Raw genomic sequence first — 26,116 nt, forward strand, 5'->3', positions numbered from 1 at the left:
AATTAAAGCTATATCTTATCCTGGTTTGACATCAGTCCCAGCCAAAAATGACTCAGCAGCTAGATTAAGCAACCCAAGCATCTTCAAACTGACAAAGACAATATCTAAAAGCAGAAACGTGCAATTCCACAGCACAGGTTGTCAGCCAGGAGATGACAGCCCTTTTGCTATTACTTCTCCACAGGTGGGGCAGCTCCTGCATCCCCAGCACAACACTGCTCCTCCAGCTCCTTTGGCTGGGCTAAGGTTTAAGGCATAAGCCTCATCTGAGATGGAGCAGTGGATAAAGGTGGCACAATGTGGCATACAGGGGAAAGAAGAAGGGTGAAAGGGTCTATTAAGACCTACTGGTACCCTGACAGCTGGCATTATCTACACCTTTTTCTGCCCCAAGGGACAGTTTTACAGCAAACCTTCCCACACACCACCCTGCTATCGCCCACACTTCCCACAGCCAAGGCACATTTACCTGATTAACTCTTCAGCACTCTTTTCCACTGCCAATGCAGCCTGGGGTGGAAAAATCCACCTGTAACTGCATCTTGTGCTTTGCTTTGCTAAATATGGGATTTCTCATTCGGATTGATGTCAACAGTTCTGGCCTGATTTGGCCTAGTCCCATGATTAATGGGGCTGGGGAGCAAAGTACCCCTGCCCTAAGAAAGCAGAAAGGAGGAAGGAAAGCAGAAAGGAGGAAGGGAAAAGGTGGATGAGACAGCTAAGGCACACACACCGCAAAGACCAGCGGAAAAGAAAGTCTCATGACTCCCAGACAGTTTTATCTTTCCTTCTAATTGGAAAATGGACAATGAAGTCTTCTGGGAACTGTAGCTCATTCTTCTCTTCTGAGAAAGGTATAGCCAAAATATCGACAATCCACAGAACTGCAACATTAACTTTTTAACTCCCGGTGCACTACATGATGTTATGATGTGGATTACCAATAATAGAAATCATAAAACCATGACAATCTACTGAAAAATTAGGAAGGTTATCAGGTAAGTGAGACTGCTCTATCTCATGGGCCTGTTCTCTGGATCATTTAGTGCCCTGATCCTTTTCTCATCTGCCAACTACATTTTAGTGTTCTCCCACAGATCATTTAAGTAACAGGTCAAGAATTAATCTCTGCCAGGGGGGAAGGGAAGTAATGCTAGTTTAAGCATTCACTAACATCAAGACATTTGATGAAGATAACATTTAGAGGAACAGGACATCTAAATCAAGAATACATCACTTTGCACAGGTATATTGCTGAAAATTCCACAGTTACTTCAGCTCAGAGAATATATCTAAATGCAGTGAAAAAGAAATACGAAAAAGAGCAACTATCATGGAGCAGAACAGGGAGAGAATCTGATCTACTTCTCAACCAAGCTTTCTGTGACATGGTAAGTTTTTACGAAGTCTAGAAGTCACAGCAGTTTTCCTCCTCACATTTATGGTTGTGTTTTTCTTGCTAGGAAAATTTCAGCCTATTTCAATGCTCCCTGAAGCAATTCCAGGCATCTGGTTTTCACAAGGGTCATTTCCCCTATGCTCCCCAAGAGAGGAAAGGTGTCAGGAAAATATGAAGGTCACAGGCTGAAGCAAACCAGGTACTGAACTGCCTGGGGCTGCAACCTACACAAAAAGAAAGAGGTTTCAGAGACCACAGACACTTCTCAGAGTAAGGACAGCCTGTGAAAACTATTTCCAAAAAGCAGATCTGTGATATTTTAAAGTAATAAATTTAATAACAAAACATTTGGATAATTTACAACAAATTGCCAAGTTGAAGGAGGGAGGACAATGATGAAATTAAATGCTTCAAGCTTTTCTGCATCATCACTGCATTTTCCTTTAGAACTTTCTTCCAGGTCTTCTCGAGGTGCCCAAAATGGAAACGAAGTATTTTACATGGCCTAAGAATGTATCATTGAGTTTTCACTATTTTAAAATCACTGAACAAAACATTTGGTGCTACCTGCGCTGTATATTTAGCAGTTTACTTTCCAGATTGCAAAAGAAACGTAAAACACCTTTTCTGCTGTGTATTGGTTCCCTATCCCTTTTACCTTGGCCCAGCACAAACCCTACTGCCTTGCACTTGGCAAAATCCGAGCTGTCATCCATCACATCGTACCACCCTAATCTGCTACTCGTTTTGATCAAATTCTCTTTTTTTTTTTTAGTGTAATATACCACAGAATAAATGATGTATTTTTTCCAGAACTGTTCAGAGTATCAAGGAAAAAACTTTTCATCTACCTTCTTTCCAAACAAAGCAAAGATTGATTTTGTGTTTAAAACTTCAAGAATCTGCAGTATTTTCAGAAGGCTTTTTCAGCAATAGCAACAGCATTACAGCATTTTGTAACCAAAAATGTAATTCCCCAAACTTGCCTACATTCTGCTCTCACCAAAATGAACTATGGCTCAGATCTGAATCTCTAAATCTTCACTTGATTTTTGATTATTTAGTCTGCATTGCTTTCAGTTTCCCTTTTGAATTATACTCAGATTTCAGGTGGTAAGATAAAGACATGCAGCTGCTTTAGTTGATGGAGCATTCTTCATTTGATCAAAAGCCTTTTGATCTTTTAAAAAAAAAAGAGTAATTAAAGGGATATATTTTCCTACCACTGTAATCAGACACAATTCTTTTAATAGCGTGACATTAATTTATTCCATACCTTCATTAATATTGCAAGCAAAGAGGAGGACTGAACAGCGCAACATTTACACTGTAGAAGTACAGACGAGAACAAAATTTGCCAGGGAGTATCTTCATTATTGAACAATGTTTGCAAACCAGAATAAGCTGGGATATTTCGCAGTGAATAGAAGTCTACCTAAACATCTGACAAGCTTTAAGTTTACCTTTCCCCCTGCCAATTCTTTTACTTACAATCTGGGTAGATTTGGCCTGGAAAGCTGTTGAAATACTGTTTTTAGTTTATTCTGGGGGGAATATTATATAGAAACACATTCTGATTCATGCAAAATGGCTTTAAACTGCTGCACACAAAGCCTATGTATGAGCTTTGAAACACAAATTACAGTATATGAATTATAATGCAGTAACCCTAGTATTTGATCAGATGATTTTTTTCTGGGATTCTTATACCAGATGCGTGAAGAATTATACATAAGGAAACCATCATAAAAATCACAAGTTGCGACTTGCAATTTGTAAAAACAGCACAGCTTTATTACTTACACAGTTAAGTTTACTGGAATACTGAATGCCTCCAAGTTGTACATGCCCTTCCCAGGGAAACCTCAACCCCACACATGAGAGACAGCAGCAGTGACTTGCCTCCCCTCCTCAGAGCTGCAACTGACAGACACATTCCCCAGAGAAGTGATGAATTTGATCATATGATGCTTGCTTCTGGCCAGCAGTATGGGTGGCTCAGGAGAAATTACTTCACTTGATGCTGGAATTCACAAGCCCTGCACCAGACCACTCCTTTGCTCTGCTAATACTACCACCAGTAGCCCTTAAACATGACAGCTACATTTGATAGCAGAGAAAACACGGGGTTTACCTTGCTTCTTTTACAGCATTTGAAATGTAAAAACCTTATTCATATTCAGCAGAGAGCTCTTCTTTTTGGATGCAATTCATCTCAAGCTAAACAGACACTTATTTCCTCTCCAACAAGCATTAGAATAGTGACTACCTGAGATGGTGACATCTACATCTGGTAGATGAATTCAAGCCAAGAAGCCAGAACTGCCACTGCAGGTTCCACAAAGCCTATAAAGTCAGCTATGGGGGAGACTGCAGGCCTTTCTTCTTTCTGCAGCACCTTACACAGGAATGCCACCTGCCAGCAGCTTTATCTGATGGCCTTCCAACTCTGTTCATATAGTGGGGTGCCAGAAGGATGAGATGGCACTACCCTGTGAACTGGCATTTTTGTCAGAGAATGTTCAGAGAAAAAAGGAACCAGGGAAGGGAGAACAGATTAACCTGTTCATGTGCCTTTTTTTTTTATCTTATAAATCTGTAACAAGAAAAGCTGCTATCAGAGAGAGGAGGTGAAGTTAATGAATTACTGTATTCCAGAACAGCAGAAACAGCAGTTGAATCAGCAAGATAGATTACATGACTGTGCTACCACAGGGGTAAAAATGCATTGCTCTTATCACCTGGTTCCTTTCAGCAAAACTGCTGCTTGTTCTGCCCAGCTACAAGCACAAGAGATATTCAGCTTCAGCAAAGATGTGGGATGGCTGTATTCTTCCAGAAGATGATGATTCACTAAAAATAAATTGAGCAGCAATAACCTAACTTTGGGCTTACAATACCTAGAGCAATGATACATATGACCTAGATCAATTTTCACACTACAGCAACTTCTCCACCTGCTTCTGCAAGCTAGATAAAAGCCCTGTAAGTATTACATAATGCTGCTCACAAAAGCATTCCTATGCTTTAAGAAAATCCAAATGGAGAATTTTACTCACTTGATCAGTTTAAGTTACACCCCTCCAAAAAAAGCAGACTGGCCAGAGAAAACTATTTGAATTCCATCTTGAATGGTCCCAAAAACTGAGACCACATGCACGAAGGGGAAAGAAATAATTCTCTACTGGTTTGATGCAAAACCTGTAGACAGCCATTGGCTACAGATGTGATAGAGACAAGAAACTGTAAAAGCATCACATGAACAGACATGAAAGAGCAATATACTTTCAAAGGCATACAAAGTTCTGTGCTTGGGGTTTTGCTTTAACCCAAAAACATACAAATAGACAACTCAAGGAAGTTGTTTTGAAGAGAAACTTGCTCCTCTCACTTTTCATAAGCTGCTTCCCACAACTCATAACTAACAAGTTGTTCAGGAGACAGAGTAAGATTCACCTGGTTGGGAAGCACACTTGATGCTCTGCCAGCTATCAGTACAAGATGATTAGTCATATAAAATAGGAAACTTTGATTTTGATTCCTCTCTTCAACATAGCTTCCAATTTTCATGAAACTTTTCAGAACTTTCTATCCTACTTTGGATAAAATTGGCCAATGAAATGTATTTCAGAAAGGGAGTGGAATATGGCTGAGATTTCAATCATGTGAGTCACATTTCCTACTGGATGAGGAAAAGAATCCAATAAACTCCAAATAACACCTTTCTTCAGCTTTCTTGGAAAGAACACCACATACAACATTCTTTTCCGTGCTGCTTCTGTATACCTAGAATTATTTTCCAATTAAGCAGTAATTGTCCAACTTGGGATCAAAGCCAAGATTTAATGCACTGAGAAGAACTGACACGCGGCTTCATGTACAGCCTGACTTGCTGCAACCAGCAGCACCACTTTTGAAAACAGTTTGGCCAAGTAGACACACATTTCTGAACAGAATTCAGTGATCCTTCTGAAAGATGGTTTCTAGTGCAGAGAAAAAAAAGTGGCAAAATTATCACAGACTGAAACAGTCATTTACTTGAAATATGTTGGAACCATATCTTGAACTAACATTCCTGACATTTGTCATTACAAGCTTTCCAAAACAGTTTTGCCAATGTGCTTCAAATCTCGTCCGAGTTTCATTGATGCAAATCCCATGTTAAGTGTAATAAGTCTTTTCAAATAAAAGAAAGGCACATTCGGTTTAGAATTATTTTATTAGCTCCAATTCCACTGCTTTATAACTTTTTTCTGTCTTTGCTGGAGGAAAAGAAGTAGCAATCTTGCACACGTACTTCTGTTATATTTAAATACAGGCCTTGGCTAATTTACAGACTGAACTAAAATCAGAAAGGATCTCACCAACTCTGTCTCAGAATATATTCTTACAGGAACGGTCAGCTGAGATGCTTTCAATAGACACCACCAAATATCTTTCCCAAGAAGAAATGGGATAGGTACTCTCTCCATCTTCACAGCTTGTCTCTCCTGTAGAGAATCTAGCAAAAAATCAAGTTTACTGATGGTCAGCATATACTGCAGAACAAGTATTCTGTTGCAATCAAACAGAATAAAGCAGAAGTAAAGTCAAACCTGTCAGTGAATCACAGCGTTTGTTTTTGCCACTCTCCTTCTCCTGTTCCTGACAGTGACAGCACTATGTCGTATTAATTGATTTACACTACAGTAACTCTTAGCAGCTGAATCCCCATTTTGCACAAATATAGTGAACTATTGATGTATGTTAAGTCTCAGAGGTCTTCATAAGAAAGTGATATTACCTAAGCTCAACCATTATACTATTAGTCATCAAGATTTTCCACAGAAGGATGCTTACTCTACCCTAAAGCATGTACTTAAGGCACAAGAGAGCTGCCAGTATTTGCAAGTACTTCTGTCTTTTCATTACTTACAGCAGGAGGTAACTATAGTAGGAGTATTAACAAATCTGTCATAGTAATAAGTGACTATGTATTTTTAAATTCTGTTGTTTATCACCTGGGCTAGAAAAAAAGGAACACAATCACAGGCAAGTTTTTTTTGAACATAGCAAAGAAATTGCCACCATACCCAACTCCCTCCAGCATCTCACTAGAAAAGATAAAATGCGGATGCAGAAGTAAACTTCTGCCATTTTCTTCACAACTGTATTGCAGGTTTACTGACAGCACTATATAATCACAGAGGATATTTTACATGTGCTCAGATCTACATTCTCATCAATGCTCACTACTGCAGAATAACATGGACTGTAAAAGACGAGATGGAAGAACCCAGTAGAAGTTTTCCCACTTCCCATCCACATGATCTCATTTCTGAGTCACGCCACTCCTACACTAGCAACCCAACTTAAACCAGTTCCCTTTGGCTATAGTCAGATCTCCAATCTTCTGTATACCACCGTATCTATATGCTCTGATTCCACACAGTATAAAATGTCAGAAATTTCCTGGATCAAACTTGATAGCTGGGACCTAAGCACTCTGAATTTCCTCTAAGCCCATATTCTGCGCTTGTACTAGCAACATGGTGCTTCCAAATGGCAAGTACAGGCTTATCATTTGAGGAGTTCCAGACTTCACAAGGAGCTGGCAGGACCCCCCTGCACACTTCCCCAAACCAGTTAGAAAGAATTTGCCCATGTAATCAGAGAACAAGGACTGGCCTTTCAGCAAAAATTTAAATGGCTCTGAAAACATAGTTCCAAAACTCCCATTTCCAAAGCATCCAGAATTTCACAGCCAGATCACTACATCTAGTTAGTGCTTCCAAGCAGTCCTGAGCATAATCCAAATTGCTTCGGCCATCAAGGTCATCTCATATTTACAACCTCTGCTTCCAAGTCGTTGCATGCTATTTTGCCATTACCACTAAAAAACTTGCACTTGGCAGTGTTCACTGTAAATACAATTTCACAACAGACTACACCACTTAGTGGACTGGGGCGTGTGACTGGCTAAGTATGCATAAAAGGAACAGTAGAAGTCACAACCAGGCAGTTGTTAGTTGTAGCAAAAGAGCTGATGAAGAAAAGAAGAGCTATGCTCCTCTGTGTAATCTAACCTAGTTTGCTATACCAAGCTCCTTGCTTCTGGGAATAAGGAATCCATAAACTCCATTACCCAAAGCAACCAAACAGTTTCCCAGGGGGTAAACATGATTTACGTATTAAGCTCTTTAAGACCTGAAGTCACAGCAAAAAAATAAATAAATAAAGCAACGTGTCTGTATAATCAATGAATATTAAGATGTAATAATTACAAAATAAACAAGAGAGTTTAGCAAAGCAGATAATGATGACAAAAAGAGAATAGATAGAAAGCTTACCCCTATCCTGGGCTCACTCACAAAACTCCAGCAGAGCAGATCTCCAGAAGAGATCCTTCCCCACTGGTAGCCAGCTCTTCAATAGGTCTAGGAGGGGTGCAGCCAGGTTCCACCCCTTCCAGCAGCACAGGTGAATTGCCTTCCCCTGTGCTCCTCTGGCTGACTCATGGCTCGCCTCAGGTGATCAATCAGAGGTTCAGGCCCTGACTCAGCAGTTCCCATACAGCGTCCAACTTCACTCCTTTAATCTGGTGGCCTAATTTCACACAAAGAATTCCTAAAAGCCTATCAAACACAAAATTGCAGAAAGATTACTACATGCTATGACTCCTACCTAACTTTGCCAAAATGTTTGTTTTCTATCTTCTGCCTCTGCCATCTGCTGGCCCTGCCCCCAGCTATGTAATCACACCTCCTCTGCACAAACACACAGGCAACAAATCTGAGACACCTTAGCATTCCAGGGCTGTAAAACAGCTTCCCTACTGGAAATGTTTCTGTCACAGAATTCCAGTTTGGGGTTTTACTTTGCCTTCTCTTTCTGCTCTAATGGTTGAGAACTTTCTGTCTTATACTTTGTTACTCCCAAGCACTTTGTAATAGGTTTCATCAGAGTTCAGGTAGTAAATAGGCAAACTGCTGTAGTTTAAATAGCTGCCTGGTGTAATACAGTGATGCAGAACATGCTACCTTGTGATGACTGCAATCATTACATATTCCACAACATCACGAAATTCTAAATAAAAAACAAAATCTGAAGAGTCTGACATATAGTCACACATATAAGAAACTATCTTTGTCTGAAGGACTGTTGAAATCCTACATTTAATGAGCTGCCTCAGTCTAGCTTTCACAGAATACTCATAATCCAAATAAACCCAAATAAATCTAAATTTAAAAGGTAAGAGTAAAGTAAGAGTAAGCCTGGAACTAACTTCTGAGAAGAGGAATTCTGAGAGGAGGTTTTCTGAACTCACAATTACAAACAAGACATAAAATGCTGAGCTCGCAGCCAAGCTATCGCTCTCAGGCTAGCATGTATAAGTGATCTCACTGATCAGCAAAGGGGAAGAGGAGCAGCACTGCTCCTGGAGAGTTATGTGATGCCTGCACAGCCCAGAGCTCCAACCAACAGCGTCCTATTCAATAGTAATTCAGAGGCCAGCTGAGATCCAGTGCATCCGCTCAGGCCTTCTACCTTCATGTTATAATAGGCAATCACCATGGGGAAAAGCAACGGCCTTTAAACACACTCGAGTACTACACTGTCTCCTTTTCCACCCAAGGAAGGAACCTCCTCCTCATTTCCCATTCACTTTCTGCCTCTCATATTCCATTGCTTCACTTCCATCTACAAGTGGTTAGTAGACTGCTTCTGTATTATTACACTGTTTTAGAGCTCCCAGTATAAGAAATATGTTGATAAGCTGACACAATTTCAGCAGAGGGCTATTAAGATAGGTGGGGCCTGGAGCACTGGCCCTGTGAGGAGAGGTTAGGGGAGCTTGGCTGGGGGAAGCAATGGTTCCGGAGTGTTTCAACACTAAGCTGAAACATGAGAGGTTCTTCCCAGCAAGAACAGCCATGCAACGGAACAGGCAGCCTAAAGAGGTTGTATGGCTGCCATCCCTGGGTGGAGGTTGAGACCAGCTGGATTATGTTCTGAGAAGCCTGGTCTCATCTCATAGCTGACCAGGCTTTGAGCAGGAGGTTGGACTATAGAACTTCAGAGTTACATTGAGTAAATATGTGGATGATGCTAAATTGGGAGTGCTGACTCCCTTGAGGGAAGAGAGGCCTTGCACCTCTTGACAAATTCTAGGCCAGTCACCGTCCGCGTGAAGATTCTGTAACTGAGATGGGGCACCCCTGGATGTAGGTACAGAGCAGGGGATAAGGGCTTGGAGAGCAGCTCTACAAAAAGAATCATGGGTTTATTGGCAGCAAGTTGAATCAGCACTGAGTCTGCAGTGCACCCTGGCAGCCAGAAGGCCCACCACGGTCACTGGGCAAGGTCTGCTCAACTACCTGTCAAGAACGAGGGTCCAACAGCAGAGACAGGGAGCACAGGCAGCCTCTGACCCAAAGACACTGTCACTCAGGATGCTTCCTCTTTCTGTGTTTCATCCTTTCCAGCTTGTTGGGGCAGCTTTGAATTGATTTCATGAGAAACCGACAAGAAACTCCAATACAATCGCTGGCTTTGTGGTTTTTCTTCTTGCCACCGAATGACCATCAGAAATTTGTCCTGTCACACAGACAAATGTTAGTCTCCATGACCAATGTAAGAAAACAATCACACCCACAGGATGTGTACTGTACAAAAGGTGAAGCAACAATTTCTTTCTGGGAACATGTTTGACTGAACTTGACTGTGAAAATTTACAAAATGCTTGAGAGCATCCAGCAATGGAGCAGTGCAGTTCCCAGCTTTTTAAGTCTCCAAAACTAACCCTGAAAATCAGTATTGCAGCTCAAGGGTGCATGTCTAGAAAACAGGAGATAAAGCACTATTTAACCACAGGAGTATCTTTTAATTGGTCCATGCTATTCACATCAAGAAATTCAAGCAGTTATTTAGAAAAGAGAAGTCAGAAATGGTAACTAAACGATTTCCAAGAGCAGTAATTCAGTTTCCACAGTGAATAAACTGTTTACTGTGAGGCTGAAAACAAGATATATCATTCTTAACAGCATGATAACATTTTGGTTTTTTGGTACCATGTCACCACCTAAAAATAAACTAAAGAAATAAACAAATCAGTACAAAAAGAGTACATCAGCAAAAGAGAAAATATATTTTTTGTAAGTTAATAAGCACTATGCTAAGAATTAAATGTACATTTTGGGATGAACCACTCTGAGAGCACTTGAACTTCCTAGGCATAATGATGTTTAAAAAGGGATTGGTACACACCAAAGATACTGCAAATGACAACGGTAATTTTGAATGAAGCATTAAATTAAATTACTGGGGGTAAGACTCATAACTGTAAGAACCAGAGACATTTATTTCTGTGGGAGATTACGCTACAGACCCCTGTCTATTGCATGACTTTCCCTGCAGCATTTGGTGAGAGCCCTTGACAGAGGCAGGATGCTAAAAGACTTTCCTGTGCTCTTACACACGGTAATAAAAGTTAGTTATCAACTGATCTATGCTGCACACTTCTCACAAATCAACCCTGCAGTTCCCCAAAGAGCATTTTTTTACAGCCACAGGAAATCAGCTGTGTTCGGGGCAGAAACTAAATGAAGAAAACATTTCAAAATAATAAACACAGAGTAGATTTGAGAGACTGAATTTCACTGCTTTCCACTCTGCCTCTTGCCTGCTGAGATCAGTTTGGAGAACACACTGCCATTTAGTCACCAGAAGCATAGAAGCTCCATGCCCGCTCCAAAAAATTCCTCTGCTTCCCAGAGCTGGTTCACAGTTTGAAGACAAAGCTATCCAAATGTGGATGGCTTAGGAATTCTGGAATAGCGGCATCTGCTCAGCACAGTGTGATTTTAAATTCTTGCTACTGACTATGCATAATCTATGCATCATTTAAAGCCAGCCATGTGTCCAGTCCTACTAGAGCACCAAGTGAGAAATCAGTTCAGCAGAAAAGCTATGAGTGCGTCTAGAGAAAACAAAGAGGGCCTCTATTTTCAAGTTTCACTACAAAGCCATAATAACTAGCCCGGTTTTTTATATGAGCAGCCAAAGAATTGCCCCTTGTAATTCATCATCCTAAGCATGAGCTGCTGGTGCCCCAGTGGGTAGTCGAAACTTCAGCATATATAAAGTTCAGAAGATGCCAAGTTTGTGGATTGCCTAGTTGGCAACATATAACCACAGAATGAAGAAAAAAAAAGCAGAGCGACAAATGTTGTTTTGCTTTCTTATTGCTAACCATATGGACATTTTCCCTACCACAGCTCTGAAGTAGGACAGGTACCAGAGATAGCTGCAGTGAGTGGGCTGTACTCCACATATTTCATCACTCTGCTTCTAAATCTCATTGCTTTAACCGCTATCTCTAGAGCAAAATGATTCCCATGACTGTGGCATAAAAATGCCCTCTACTATTACAGTTTCATATCCTCTTTCATATTGCATATAGTAACTGAAATTCCATCTCCAATCTACCGAAGTGATCTCCTTTCAACTGATACTCAATCTTCTTAACTGAGATTATTATAATTTAACCCACATTGATTTAATTGTTACTTTCCTGGTTTACCTTGCCCAACTGAGCTGTTTTTAAATTGCCCAATTCACTGAATGTTTCATTCTTAATTGATTGCCTGTCTGATTTATCCACATATTTGTACACAAATTTCCTAATCACAGTCCTTTCTCAGTTACATTGCTTAACATAAGCATTTCTTGACTTTATTATGGTTTTATTGTTTCTTCTTCTTCATGCCCCTGCTACTTGCCTCCATTGCAAGAAACCCTGCCAACCTTTATTCCCCCCACCAATCTCCCAGGGATCCTCTATCTTACTACCCTACCATCAGCCTCCCATACTCCCCCCTCCAAGCATGTATATTTTCTTCCTTTCTAGAAAACCCCATTCCGCAGTCTCTTATTCTCACCTGACAAAAGGGTTCTGACATGCTTTCTAACAGAAAAATAGGTTTTCACCAAGAATACAAATATTATGTAAAAAAACAACCTGTCTCTGAGAACAGTCAGCAACCAGGACAAGAATGAAACAGGGACAGAAGAAGGAATATCATATGTGGTTTCTCTTAGGCAAGAAAAAGCACACTGTTGTCCTTGAGACTAAGTCAATTTGTCTGTTGCCTGCTCGACAGCTCACTATGGTTTATGGTTTGGTCTGAGCTGAGTTTGTGCTAGGGAAATCTATTGGGACAAGGACAGAAGTCTGGTAGCTGTGGGAAGCTTTGTGTCCTTGGTCACAGAGACAGGGCTGTTCCTTGCTGAGCAGGGCTGGGGACACCAGATTTAACATTTCAGAAACCAGAGAAGCAGTGCTCAAGCAGCCGCTGAGGAATTTTGAGGGCACCTGCGAGATGAGCATGTATTTCAAAAAGGCATGGTTGACATACCTGTCTATCTCACAGGCTGTTGAATTTGTTGGTTAACTTCAGCAATGCTTGAAAGATGAGGAGGGAAATTATCAGAGAATTAATATCACACTAGCTTTGTGACAATTTGGGTAGAAAGGAAACCCAAACACACAAGCCCCATGCACCCTGCCTGAGAGCAGCTGCAGCTCAGCCAGCACTGTGACAGTCACTTCACAAGGGACAAAGGAGCTGAGGGAACTGGGACACAGGCTGACCCTAATTAGCAATGCTATTTATAGAAGAATTTATTCTTCAAAATGGAAGAAGATGGTGGTGTCTACTGAGGTAGTTCTGGAGCTGATCCAAAGAATTAAGGTAAGCAGCTTCAAAAACACTGGGGCACAAGGTATTCCTGAGCTGGTAACACCTAGAATGTCACTTGCGAGTAAGCTCACAGCTAACTTCACAGCAACCCAGCATCCAGGCAGGCAGGAACACGGGGGCCCAGAGAGAGAAAGGAAGCAAGAAACCCTGAGGACAGCTGCATATCTGCTGGTCTGTCATTGTTTCATTGTTGCTTTATTTTCTGAGACTGAGAGAGTCTGGATACCATGCACAGAACAGCAATGGATCCCTTTACCAAAGAGATGACAAAAAAAAAAAAAAAAAAAAGAAACAGGTAAGAGCCTAGAGGAGGTCTGCTAACTGGAGGAGTATTACAGAAATGCTGGAGGTGGAGAACAGTTCTGAATAGTTTTCATGATCTGATTTAATTTAATAGAAATGGATGAGTGGACAATATAGGTTAGCTATCAAGACACATAACATCATACAAACTTGGATAAACAAAAAAGGGGATTTTGGTAGCCCTCTTTTGTGGAGAATGGTTTACCAGCTTCCACAGGGAAAGCATACGAAATATTTTTAATTGTGAATCAATGTTTAAGACTTTTCCAGAAGAATGCCCAAATTTATACTAAATATATTAATATATATATATATATTATATAATATATATATATAATTTATGCTATATATAAAATATGCATATATATAAAATATACACATATATTAACTGTATAAAGCAAACTGCTTTTGTACTTCTTGAACAACATTCTATTTATCATTTTTTCAGTATCAACATGTAAAATATGCTGGTAGACAAAGTAAGCAAAAATCCCAAACAAACCTTCAAGCAATTAATGCAAAAAAAAGCTTGCTAAGTATGAAGATAACAGTAAAAATTCATTAAACAAATCACTCAGTCTACTCAATCCTTCAAGTAGGCATCTTAAGATAAGAAAACTACCTGAAGGTTGGTTTCAGAATACTTTTAAATCACCTTTATGTGCTTGATGCCTAGACCAGAGCCAACATATTTCAGGAGATTTTCCTCCCTGATACACTCAACCCACTTGCTTTAGAACTAAATACGGTAATAATGAAATGACAAAGCCTAGCTATTTATTCATTTGTCGAAAGCTAATTTGTTCTTAGTAGTCATCAAACTGTTTAAGAAATATTTGCGGACTGAAGGACTTTTCATGAGTGGAAGCAACTTATTTATCAGACTTCTTAGGATTTTTTTTTTAATTCCTCTAGGGCTAACTAAATTATTGATCTTAAATTAAAAGGAATGTCACACAGAACACACTGCACAGTCAGACAAGACAACTGAAACCACATGATTAAGTCAAATTCAGGAAAGAGCTTATTAAGATCTGTAGTTCTGAGCAAGTTCATATTCACCTAAGCTGGCCCCCAGTTTCAAATGAAAGCTCATTACAGACGTGCTCCTGATTACGTGACATACAAGACAGCTTTCATCCCACTTAAAACTCCATTGGACCACTCACCCCAATGCCAGGAGAGGTAATTTTGCCCTTCTCAATGATGCAGATCTAAACTTACAGAAGCAGCTGAAGTTGTAACTACTTTGGGCAGCCAATACTTTCTTCCACAGATGAAGTGGGGGAAGAACAACAGACTCAGAGTTCAAGATTTTCACCAGCTATGGTCTGTTTGACAAGCAGAGCAAAAAACAGATTTTTTTTAAACAAAATGAGAAAAAGCATTACGTTCACTCAACAAATACCCGACACAAAAATAAACATGTTATTACATGCTGGACCAATTAGTATTTACTGAACTACACGAGATAAGTGTTTTCACTTGTTCTGTTGTCTAAACAGTGTTATCAAAAGATGTGATTTCTCTAATGATAGGTTTACTTCTTTGTTTCTGTTACCATTTTTGGATCAGCTAGCTCAAGTTCTACACTCTGCCACATTCTCTTCTGGACATGCTTAAGCATTTAAAGGCAATGACTAGAGTGGGATAGAAAGAATAAATACAGTATGTGCATTTTTATTGCTTCATCTAACAGAGCATATTAAACCCTGGAGACACTCAGCATTTGTCCGTAAGGCTCAGCAAGTGTGTTTGTGCTAGATGTTTGCTAGGTGCCAAGACAAAATTTTCAGTTAATAGCATGCCCTATAAAGGAATGCCCAGATGGGTTTTGTTTCTCCTTTTCACTTTACTGCTGCAGCTTCTTCAGTTAAAAAAAAAAAAAAAAAAAAAAAAAAAATGAAGAAGCAGCAGCAGCAGCATCTAATTATAGGTTGGTATGTAATTCTCACCATAACAATCCCTACCACTTGGAAGCCATGAGTCAGGCCCCCAGAATTATGATTAAGGCACAGAAATTAGGCATTTGGAAAACAACTATCCACAATGGATTTCTATTTGCCTTTTAGCATATAAGCCCCCCGTTCATGCATTCAAAGCTCTCCGCTTTAGTTAAGGCCTAAAAAAGTCCTTATTGATTTTCATTTCCTGAAATGAAGTCTGTCATAGATTCACTAGATTGTCACTAGATTGCAAGAGCTAGCACACCTGCTTAAAGAACAGGCAACAGCAGTCCTCTCTTTGTATCATTCCAAAAGTCACATCAACTGCAAGCATACATCGCTCAGCATCTGTTCCTGCTTTGTTCTAGGAGTCAAGCAACGATCACCAAGCCAGGTGATGGATGGTGCAGATGGATACCCTGGGATTGCAGAGCCTCAGATCTGGACCCAGAGAAAAAGTCAAATTCCTGGTCCTGGCGTCTCATAATACTCTTGGACAAAGATCCCCAGAGTAATGATTTTAAACTCTTCTCCTTAACCGAGAAACGGCTGTGACTAACAGATGAATTTTCTCAAAACTTACATCTGAGCTATCTGGTTTTCAGATAACTCTTCTGAAAGGCAGGGAAGGCATATGAAAGCAGACATAAGTAGAGAGGTATGTAGAGTTTTTCATGCCAACAGTATTTCTTTATTAATATTACAAAAATTATGGAGGCCTAGTAAAAAGCAAATTAAAAAAAAAAATAAGATTAGCTCGTATGTCTTTCAAAGGTATTCCTTCTGCTTCATTGTGTCACATGGCCTACAATCAACTCTTGTAGCATGGACCAGAATCTTTCTATGCAGCTCAGATCCCTCTGCAGGGCTTTCTCCTCCACTACTAGAACAGTACTTTTCCCCTCTTCCCCTCTACTTGCCCACTGAAGAGACAGCTGAAATTTTACTGAAGATTCTCATTGTTTCTTTGCCTCCCTTTAAAATGCTGCTTCTCCCCACTTGCAGCAAACGTTTGGAAAGACTTTGGAAAGATTTAACCTTGTCAGGCAGCAGTATGCATTAAATGATATAATGCAGAAACATCCTCCATGCTTCAGAAATGCATCACCTCACTGCTTTCTAACATTGCAACTTGTCAGGGAAAACAAAACTGTAAATTAGTACCTGAGAACAGGGATTAATTTAATTTCTCAAGTGAATACTTCAAATAAAGAGCTACTCCAACCCCTTTTAAACAGATTAATGCTTTGGTGGAAGGCCTGGAAAGATGGCAAAAATCTACAGAAAAGCATTCAGCATTTTCCCAATACTAAGCTGGTGCCTGCAGGTGATGCTGTGAGTGGTAAGAAGGACCACTACTCTACCAGATCCCCAGCACAGGTTCTTCCAGAGAACACGCGGAAGGTGTGTCACTAGCAAACAGCCCAGCTATTTCTTTGCATGACAAATATACTAATGAATGGGAAATCTACTCCATTAACCAAAATTCCTAACGGGTACAACTGGGATAAATCTCACTGTATGTGTTCTCAGGCTGAAAATCCTTCAGAGCATAGAACGTCTCTCCACAAACTTACGGCGCATTATAAGCAAGATTTTTAGTAGGGAATGGCAGATATTCCTAGAACTTCCAACTGATGTCAGCTGTGACCCAAACTTGAAGTTCAGTTACAGAGGCAGCCTTATAATAGGCAACGCTTCCTTAAATTCCATTGTAAATCTGTTTCCTTATCCATATGAAAAAGAGTACACAGTGAAACAGAATCAGGTCTCCCTTGATAATGAAAAGTAAAGACTTCAAGACAGCTGAGTAACTTGAGAGTCTTCATCCTATTTCCCATTAAGCCTAACTCTTATTGACTGTCACTGAGAGAGGCAGGCATCAGTGAGCCTTGGATTCAGAATCACCCCCTAATTGCATATTTGAATGTTTTTTGGACTGTTCTCAAGTCTTGTGGTGCTTCTGAGCATTACCTGTATCACTAGATACTTCATCACCCTGCACTGGGGTATGCCATAACAACACTGCGAGTGCAAGTAGAACATCATACACAACAGAAACTCCAAATACAGATGAAATAGCACTACCAGAGCTAAAACTTGGCCAAGGCAGAGCAGAAAGAAAAACATTAAAATCCCTTCACTTGAAAAGAAATACATGTTTCATTTGTTTGTCTTTCATCTTCAACAGGAAACACTTTAAAGCAGTTACTCCTCAATTACATGCATGGCCGCCCTACACAATCCAAAAATAGGCAGGGTGACTTTTGACACACAAAAAAACAAATAAAAAACCAACAAGTAAAATAGTCTCTAAACCAAGAAATTCAGAAGGGCCTTTTCCAAATTGGTGAAAGAGAAGTAAAAATAGTTCAATTTGTTGATTTAAACTGCTAAAGCAACAGATACAGTTTATAACAGAATCTCTGAGCTTCTGAAATAATTACTCTAAAAACATACTGATGTCCACATCCACCCCATCCTTTATCTAATCCACCTGGGTTGTAAGACCCCAGAGAAGAACCGTCACTGGTTTTTATATACACAAAAATTGGGACAAAATGAAACTAATCTGTCCTGAAGTTTACAAATACTATGTAACATGGATTAATGCGCTCCAGTAGGAATTAAACTGCACATGGCTATGTTTAAATGATTTTGCAATAACGTGTAACAATTAAGGGTGATTTCCTTGCATTTTGGAAACCCTATTTAGCATACAGAAAAAGATGAAAATATATAGAAAGGTTTAAAATTAAGTATTTTTAATGCTTAGAAAACTGGAACGATGGACAACTGCAGTTGAAATAGCTTCTTCAATTCAGTGAGGTTCATCCTCGCCATGGGAAGATAAATTCTGAAAGGAGACAGGTAATTCATTTTCCATGCATTTACCTAGTAGGAACTAGTCTCAAAAATAGGTCTTTTTATCTATGTCATTGAAAACACATCAAATGTGCTGTTTGCTTCACTGCTGTGAAGATGAAAATTACAAGCATGGCAATAAATCATAAGTTACTGTATTGTACGGATTATTCAGTGCCCATTACATCCACCACAAGGTAAAAAAGGAGAAAATATAGATGTGCAACTATATAAACCCAGTACTACCTGCATATGCACATAGCAGACATTTGGGGCCCTAGCAAGGGAACCTAAATTCCAGCAAATCACTGTTCCTCTGGTTCCCTGCTATCTGGCTCTGGGCCTTCAGATGCTCCCAGCTAATAGGAAAGGAGTCTTGGAACTGGCTGCACTCTCCCAGAAATGCTGGCAGCATGGTGCCTTCACAGATTTCAAAGAAAGCAGCAATTCTAAGATCTCCAAGTGCAGGTATTAGAAATAGGGGTCTGACTGCACATTTCCTGTGGTAGGCATAAACAAACTCTATAAGAAAAGCCTGTTCAGGGGCAAAGAAGATACCATCATCAGGAGGAGATCCAGGAAGCAACTCAGAAATCCTGAAGCCAATTCCTATCTTGCTGCTTCTTGCTGCAAAGACTCCTTGAACCAACACAGATAACTAACTCTCATAATTTTCATGTAATTTAAGTATTTGAAGACATTTAAGAGCTTGAAGGTCTTAAATGAGAACCCAGACCTCTCCACAGTTTGCTTTCTTCGCCACAGCATCCAAATAACAAAATGGGATAAGAGCACCATTTTTCTCTCATCTTTAAGCAGCTCTTCAAATTGTTGCTCTCTGCCAGAACCATTTCCCATCTCAGATGAAGACACTAAGAAACTACAAATAACAAATACCCAACTGTCACCAAATGTAGCACGTATAATGGGAAAAAAAAGCCATTCAAAATGTTAGCAAGACAAAAATACAGACATGCAGTAGCGACACCTACTCCAGAAAGCAAAATGAGCTGGAATTGGCAACTACAAAATACAAAATTTGAATGCATCTGATAGTTTTAGGACTGGGCTTCATGAGACATGGAGGCAAAAGTAACCTCAATCCAGCAGTTCCCAGCTCTGACCTTAAAGCCATTCTGCCCATGTCTCAGTGAAATAGGAGGGGATAATTCAGTATCCTATAAAGCTGGTTAAGCAGGGCAAAACTCTTATCTAGTCAACTTGAGCAAGGTGAAGTTTCATCTCAGATTTGCCTCAAATTATCCTGGCAAGGATCACACCTCTTATGTAACATGCAGTGCCTCCATCAAAAGAAACAGAAGAGAAGCCAGACAAACTAAGGAAACTCCTGCTGACTTGGCAATAGCATTCATCTCACTCAGACTGGGAGGTGACCTGGAATTCCAGCTCTGCATTAATGTGATCTCAAATGAAAATTATTTGTACAAGAGGATGCTCTTCAGTGTTAGTTGTGCTTATATCCAAGGTACAGGTATTAACAGCTGACAGAGACCACAGTAGGAAGACCCACTTGGCACCGCACATTATTTTTGCTTGGCAGCTGAAAGCTAATCATAGAAAAGCCTCACAGTCTGTCCACACCTACACAGCCTAAAAGCCATGAAAGCACTGGAGTCCATCGAGCCTGGATATTCTATCTGGACATTCAGCCACTGCTTTGTGATTTCAGGCCATTAGCTTCACTTCTCTGCTCCTGGAAAATGGACAACAGACCAAAAGTAAGGAAAACAGCAGAGAAACCATCCGCCAAGATAAGCATGGCCCGTGTGAATCTGGGGACAGAGGTGACAGCACTGGGGAGCAGACCCAAATTGCAGCAATAGCTTTGGACTGGAAGCAGGTCACAAACAGTGAGTTCACAGGAAATGTCTGCCACCAGCTCTGCCAAGCCCCCCCAGAATAAAGCCTGGGCAACCTTCCAGCATCACACAAAGCCGCTGCAGCAAAAGCAAAGCGAATCTCAAGTGCAACCTTTCCACTGTCCTCATCATGAGATTGTCCCATCTCTTCCTGAGGAGTCTCTAACCTCTAGCTCAGACACTAATTGCCACCGAAACCTTTAGGTTAATGCAGTGGGAGACCATTTAGAGTCACAGAATGGGTTGGAAGGAACCTTAAAGCCCACCTAGTTCCAAATCCCCTGCTGTGGGCAGGACTACCAGCCACCAGATCAGGCTGCCCAGGACCCCATCACCCCTGGCCTTGAGCATCTCCAGGAATAGGGCATACGCTGCTTATCTGGGCAGCCTGTTCAGAGCTTCACCATCCTCACTGTGAATTTCTTCTAATATAAATGTATATAAATATATAGATATATAAAAATAAATATATAAATATAAATATAAAAACTCTTTTAGTTTGAAGTCAGCTCCCCTTGTTCTGTCACTACACTCCCTGATAAAGTCTCTCCCCATCCTTCTTGTAGGTCCCTTTTTATGTACTGGCAGGCCACAAAGAGGTCTTCCCAGAGCTTTCTACTCTCCAGGCTAAAACAAACCCAGCTCCTTAAACCTGTCTTCATAGGAGACCACAGGGTTGTCCAAAAAATCTTGCTGAGTCTCCAGAGGAGTTCACCCTGGCCAAGAAATTAAGAAAGGTCAGATACAAATAGAGCACTTGAGATGTATGGTTGCATAGAGCTTATAAGGCAGATGGAAAGATTCTGCTCTGACTTTAATCAACTGCAGTAATTTTAAATAAAATAATCCTAAAGGTATTCTTACACCTCACTTACTTCATTAATAACAAACCTTAATTAACAAAATTCTTGCCTAAATAATTTAAACAGCACTAAGCCCTTAAAAAAATTGATTTGTAAAACAATTAGGGAGCAATAATGTTAAGCACCTCAGAGGATGACCAGTCATTATCCCCTAGTAAATTACAGGCCTTAAACATTTGTGATTCTAATGGCAGTCTCACTCCTATTCTGATGATTGTGTAGTGGGCAACTAGGGATCAAGCAGTTTACCATCTTATTGACAGACTGCTATTCAGCAATGGTCAGAGATGAGATGTTTCCACAGCAGAGTTAGATGGTCTTCAGCCAGTAGCATCTTAAAACTTAAAGGATGTTAATAGCATTATCTTGTTATGAGGCTGCATTTCGCATGCCCAGAACGGGCAGAAGGCTGCCCTTTGAAGGCTCCGCAGAAAGCTATATTCAGCAGAGGAAAGGATTCGGACCAAGGGCTCTTAATAAATAACCTCATCTGTATTTTCAGGCTTTTCAGGACCTGTCCCTCCATCTGAGATCCCAGACACTGCTACACAGACACCCACGGTACTGATGGCAGCAGGACCCGGCACACAAACGTCACACAAAGATTACTCACAAAATCGTGCACACAAATTCAGGGCTGAGAGCATGCTTGAAACAGATTCATGCCTAAGCCAAAGGCTGAATCCTGCTCATTTTGTTACTCTCACAGCCTGTCCTTATTCACAACCGCACATACTGCAAGCGAAGGATTGAGACTGAGAAATCCATGGCTGTTTACACAGGTGCTTATATTTGGAAAACAATTCTGCTAGCCTATATTCAAACACGAAACCTGCAAAACCTGGTTTAAATTATTATGCAAGCACCAGGACAGCATGGATACCTGCATGAGAATGTACATCGGTCAGACCTTTACATAAGGCTTCTGCTTTTAACAGGCAGGAGGAGGAAGGAGCCACGGTGCAAATTAAGGAGCTGCTGCTACTCAGCTGCCAGGCTTCAACCCAGGTTACCACAGGAGCTTTCTCTGACCTTGCTGAGCTGCTACCGAAGCTCTCTTTCTCCAGATACAGAATACAAAGGGAACTAATACAAGTTGCAGCTTGATAAATCCCTTAACGGATAACCTTGTAGTTTGCTTAGATAATGGGAAGGGTCTGTGTCTTTGTATTGCATAGATAAGCGAGGTTCCATGAGACTTTGTACTGAATATGTATGTACCTCTCAGAAGACCTCTGAATATATATACGCTGAAGACCTTTTTCGTGCAAGACATACACAATTGGAGGAGCATTCCCCCCATGCATCCAGCACTGACAATGAAGAATGCCTGCTCTCTAACACTCCAACCCAGGTCTTAGAGAGTTTCAGCTGCTTTACAGTAACAGAGCAGCACTGCCCAGTTTTGAAAAACATGTTAATATAAAGTTAGCTGCTTGGGGACCACAAGCTACTTCAATAGGAGCCAAGTAAGAGAAATACAGAACAGTCAGCTCTTTTCTTGGCAGCAATAACCTGGATATTTGAACACCTGTATTGTATTATTATACAATATCGTAACATACAAAGAAATACATGCAAACACTGTATTCTACAAAACAGTAATGTGAGAACTTGCAATTCCTCAAAGATTTTTAGCAGATTTGTTATTCACAACTGTTTCAGAACCAGAACACGCGCAGGAAGACTGGAGAGAAGAGCAATCGACCCAGTATTAGGCTATTATAGCAGGCAGTACTGATTCGAGGTCCACACACAGGCTATATGGAGCAGTTAAAACAAAAGCTCATATTCATAGACAGTTTCCAGCAGAAACTGAAATGTGAACCTCTTAAAAAAAAGGAATAGTAGCACAGAGATTGACATTGCTTCCTTTAGTTGCTTCACAATATAGACCAGTTTACCTCATATGGACTTTGATTTCATAACTTTCTACCAATTCGCAGAGAAGCAGATCTATGTCAGTAAAAGTACAGAGTTCTATCTCACCATTATTTGACGACTTTTGTTTATTCAGTGTATGTATCTCCAGGGAAAAGTTCCTTTAAAAATAAAATGTATTTCTTAAATCAAAATGATTTAGGGTTCCTTTTGTTTAGCAGTGCAGTAACTGATCAAGGGGCAGAGACAAGAAATAGCAGATCATTTTACCGCAAGATACAATCTTCCATAAGCATGTTTGAGAAAGCCACTTAAAAGCTTAAGCACTGGAAAAGCATACAGGGAAGTGGAATGGTTGAGGATCCACACTGAGTTTGCTTCTAAACTATGTGGCTGAAGCAGTCTTAAAATTGTTTTTTTTTAACTGAAGTTGCAGCAGTAGTTTCAGACTTCAAAGCAACACTTGGTTTATAAACAAGAAATGCATCCGGCTCTTTCCTACATCAACTAACAGGGATATTAAAAAAAATAATAATCTGTCCCAAAAATGTGTATCTGTGGCGTAATGAGATTTAGTTGAATTAAAGCCTGAGAAAACTAATGCAGTTGCCCTCCCAGTTTGTATCCAATGCTTTAGGACGAGGAGCTGTTAGCTCTGTATTAGAGGGAGGGCTTCTCTCAGGCCTACCCAACGAGATGGCATTACCACAAACCCACTGTCACCTCTCACTGCTTTTCTTTCCTGCTCCTAGACTCAAGGGTGTGCTTCTGGAAACCCGCAAAGTTGGTTGTACCAGCGGACGAGATGCTAAGTGATCACACACCGGCCCCAGTTCACAATTAACAAACAAAAGCCGAGTCGCATTCACAACCAACAGCAGGACAAAAAAAAAAAAAAAAAGAAGAAAAAAAAAAGTCATTCCGGCTGCTGCTGAAGAAAGGGAGCCTTCCTGAGGGCAGCCTGATCACCGCTCATATGCTCTCCTTAGAGGACAGAGAGAAAATCCAGCTTCCTCCCGGAAAAGGAGATCTGTGATCTGTCCGCACTCTCTCTCACACACACACCTATCGGAGAGCACACACGCACCCCCTCCACAGCACACCCTTCAAGTCGGGCTCACCCCAGAGCCGGAGCCCGCCTCCCGCAGCCCCCATCCGCGCAGCCGGCACGGCAAGGACGAGCCACCCCGAAAAGTTTTGCCGTCGGCGGGTCCCGGCCCGGCCCTCGCCCCGCGGGCTCCGACAACAAAGGGACGGGGATGGAGACGCGAGCGCGGGGCTGCGCGCACCGCCGGCCCCCCGTCCCCGTCCCCGCGTGCCCTTGGGCCGCTACCTGAAGACGGCGACCGCAGTGTGGTTCCTCCTCCACGCCTTGCCCTGCTGCAGCAGCACCCCCTGAACGATCTCCTTCTCGTCGGGCAGCCGGTACACGGGGAAGATGTAGAGCCAGCAAAGGACGAAGACGCCGAGGGCGCTGGCCCCCACGGGCAGTCGGGTGCGCGGCCACTTCCAAGCCAGCCCCGCCATCCTCCTCCCGCAGCGCTGCCGCGGCGCCGGGCTGCGCTCCCGCATCAGGCCCGCACCGCGCGGGGCCGCTCAGCCCCGCCGCCGCCCGCGCCCTACGCCCGGCGGCCCGGCCCGCGCCCGCCGCCCGCGCCCATCGCAGCCCCGGCGGACGGGGTGGAGCGGGACGCCGCTGGGCGGCTCGACCCCGCGGGCGGCAGGGCTCCTCCCGGGGCTGCGCCGCGGCTGGCAGCTCTCTCGGTGGTGGCTGCTGCCGCCCTTCTTCATAGGCATTTGGTCCCTCGCTTTCCCCGCCAGGCGATGCGATGCGATGCGATGCTCTGCGCCGCTCCGCTCCCCGCCCTCCGCTTCCCGCCGAGCCGCTCTCCTTTCACTGCGGGCGGCACCGGTACATTTCCATCCCTCCCCGTAGGTGTGCGCCGCTCGGCTCGGGCCCCTTCCCTGCTCGGCCAGGAACCGGGCTGCAGCGGGTCCAAGCGGGAGGTCCCGCCTCGGGCTGTCCCCCCGCGGGCAGCGCCGTGAGGGGAGTGCGGCCGCTTCCCCGCCTCGCCTCGCCCCTCCCGCGGCTGAGTGCGGGGCTGAGGAAGCGCCGCGGCCCCCAGCCACAGCGCAGCCCCGGCCCGCAGCCGCAGCTTCGGCCCCCCCCGGCGGGGGCGCTCCCGCCTCTGGCCCGAGGCTGCCGCGCCGCTCCGCAGCGCACCCTGGTGGCCATCTTGTCACCTGCAGGAGACTGCCCGCGTCTTCGCCTCAGGCCCGGCGCCGTGAGGCGGCTGCCGAGCGGCCCGTCTGCAGCAGGGCAGAGCCTAAGTCTCGCTCTCTTGGGTCAGCCCTGGGTTCGGGTCAGGAGGCTGCGGGTTACCACAGAACCACAGAATTGGAGAGGTCGTAAGGAGTGATCATGCAGCTCCCTCCTAAAGCAGGTTCCCTGAAGCAGGTCACGCAGGAAAGTGTCTCAGCACAGGTTCAGAACACCTCCAGAGGAGACTTCACAGCCTGTACAGACAGTACTCTGTCACTCTGTCAGTTCTTCCTTCATATAGAACTTCCTTTGTGTTCTGGTTTCTGCCCTTTGCCCTTTGCTCTATTGCTGCTTGCCACCGAAAAGATTTCATCTCCACGGACTTGACTGCCACAACTCAGAGATGAATAAACAGTAACAGCTTCAGGATTCTCAGCTTTTTCTCATACAAAAGTGTCTCCAGGCCCCACATCACCCTTGTGTCCCTCTGCTGGACTCTAGAATTTCTAGAGATCCTTGTCTTTTCTGAACTGAGAAGCCCAAATCTGGACACAGTATTCCAGATATGCAGAGGGGAGGACCACTTCCCTCGGCCTGCTGGCCACACTCATTTTAGTGCACCCCAGGACTGGGGTCTTCTTGACTGCAAAGGCAAGCTCACATAGCTTGGATAGCTCATAGCTCAGGATAGCTCACAGTCAACCTGTTGCCCACTAGGACACCCAGGTCCTTCTCTGCGGAGCTCATCTCCAGCAGATCCAGCAGCCCCTAACACGTATGGATGTATGCATTTGAGTGGCCTCAAAGCAGAGCATCAAGGGGTGGCTTTGTGGATAACTCAGCAAACTATCAGACACAAACAACATTAAAAAAGCAGCACCATGTGTTGTGTCTCTGGAGAAAGGATGCATGGACTGCATTCTCAGGGATGCAGGCATGGCCACATTCCTGGTCCAGGTGACTGACAAGGCGCTC

General features: G+C 42.5%; 1 protein-coding gene across 1 annotated transcript in view; it reads right to left on the bottom strand.

Moving 5' to 3' along the window:
- ST8SIA1 (ST8 alpha-N-acetyl-neuraminide alpha-2,8-sialyltransferase 1) overlaps positions 1 to 24,450 on the bottom strand; it is a gene marked incomplete at both ends in the record, with an annotated part of 114,768 nt that extends 90,318 nt beyond the window's left edge. Inside the window, one exon of the mRNA XM_079547766.1 lies at positions 24,212 to 24,450. Within this exon, the coding sequence (XP_079403892.1) occupies positions 24,212 to 24,450 (239 nt within the window). The remainder of the gene's footprint in view (positions 1 to 24,211) is intronic.
- Positions 24,451 to 26,116: the final 1,666 nt, after the last annotated feature.

The sequence above is a fragment of the Tetrao urogallus genome (assembly GCF_951394365.1).
Source record: "Tetrao urogallus genome assembly, chromosome: 1".
NCBI lineage: Eukaryota > Metazoa > Chordata > Aves > Galliformes > Phasianidae > Tetrao > Tetrao urogallus.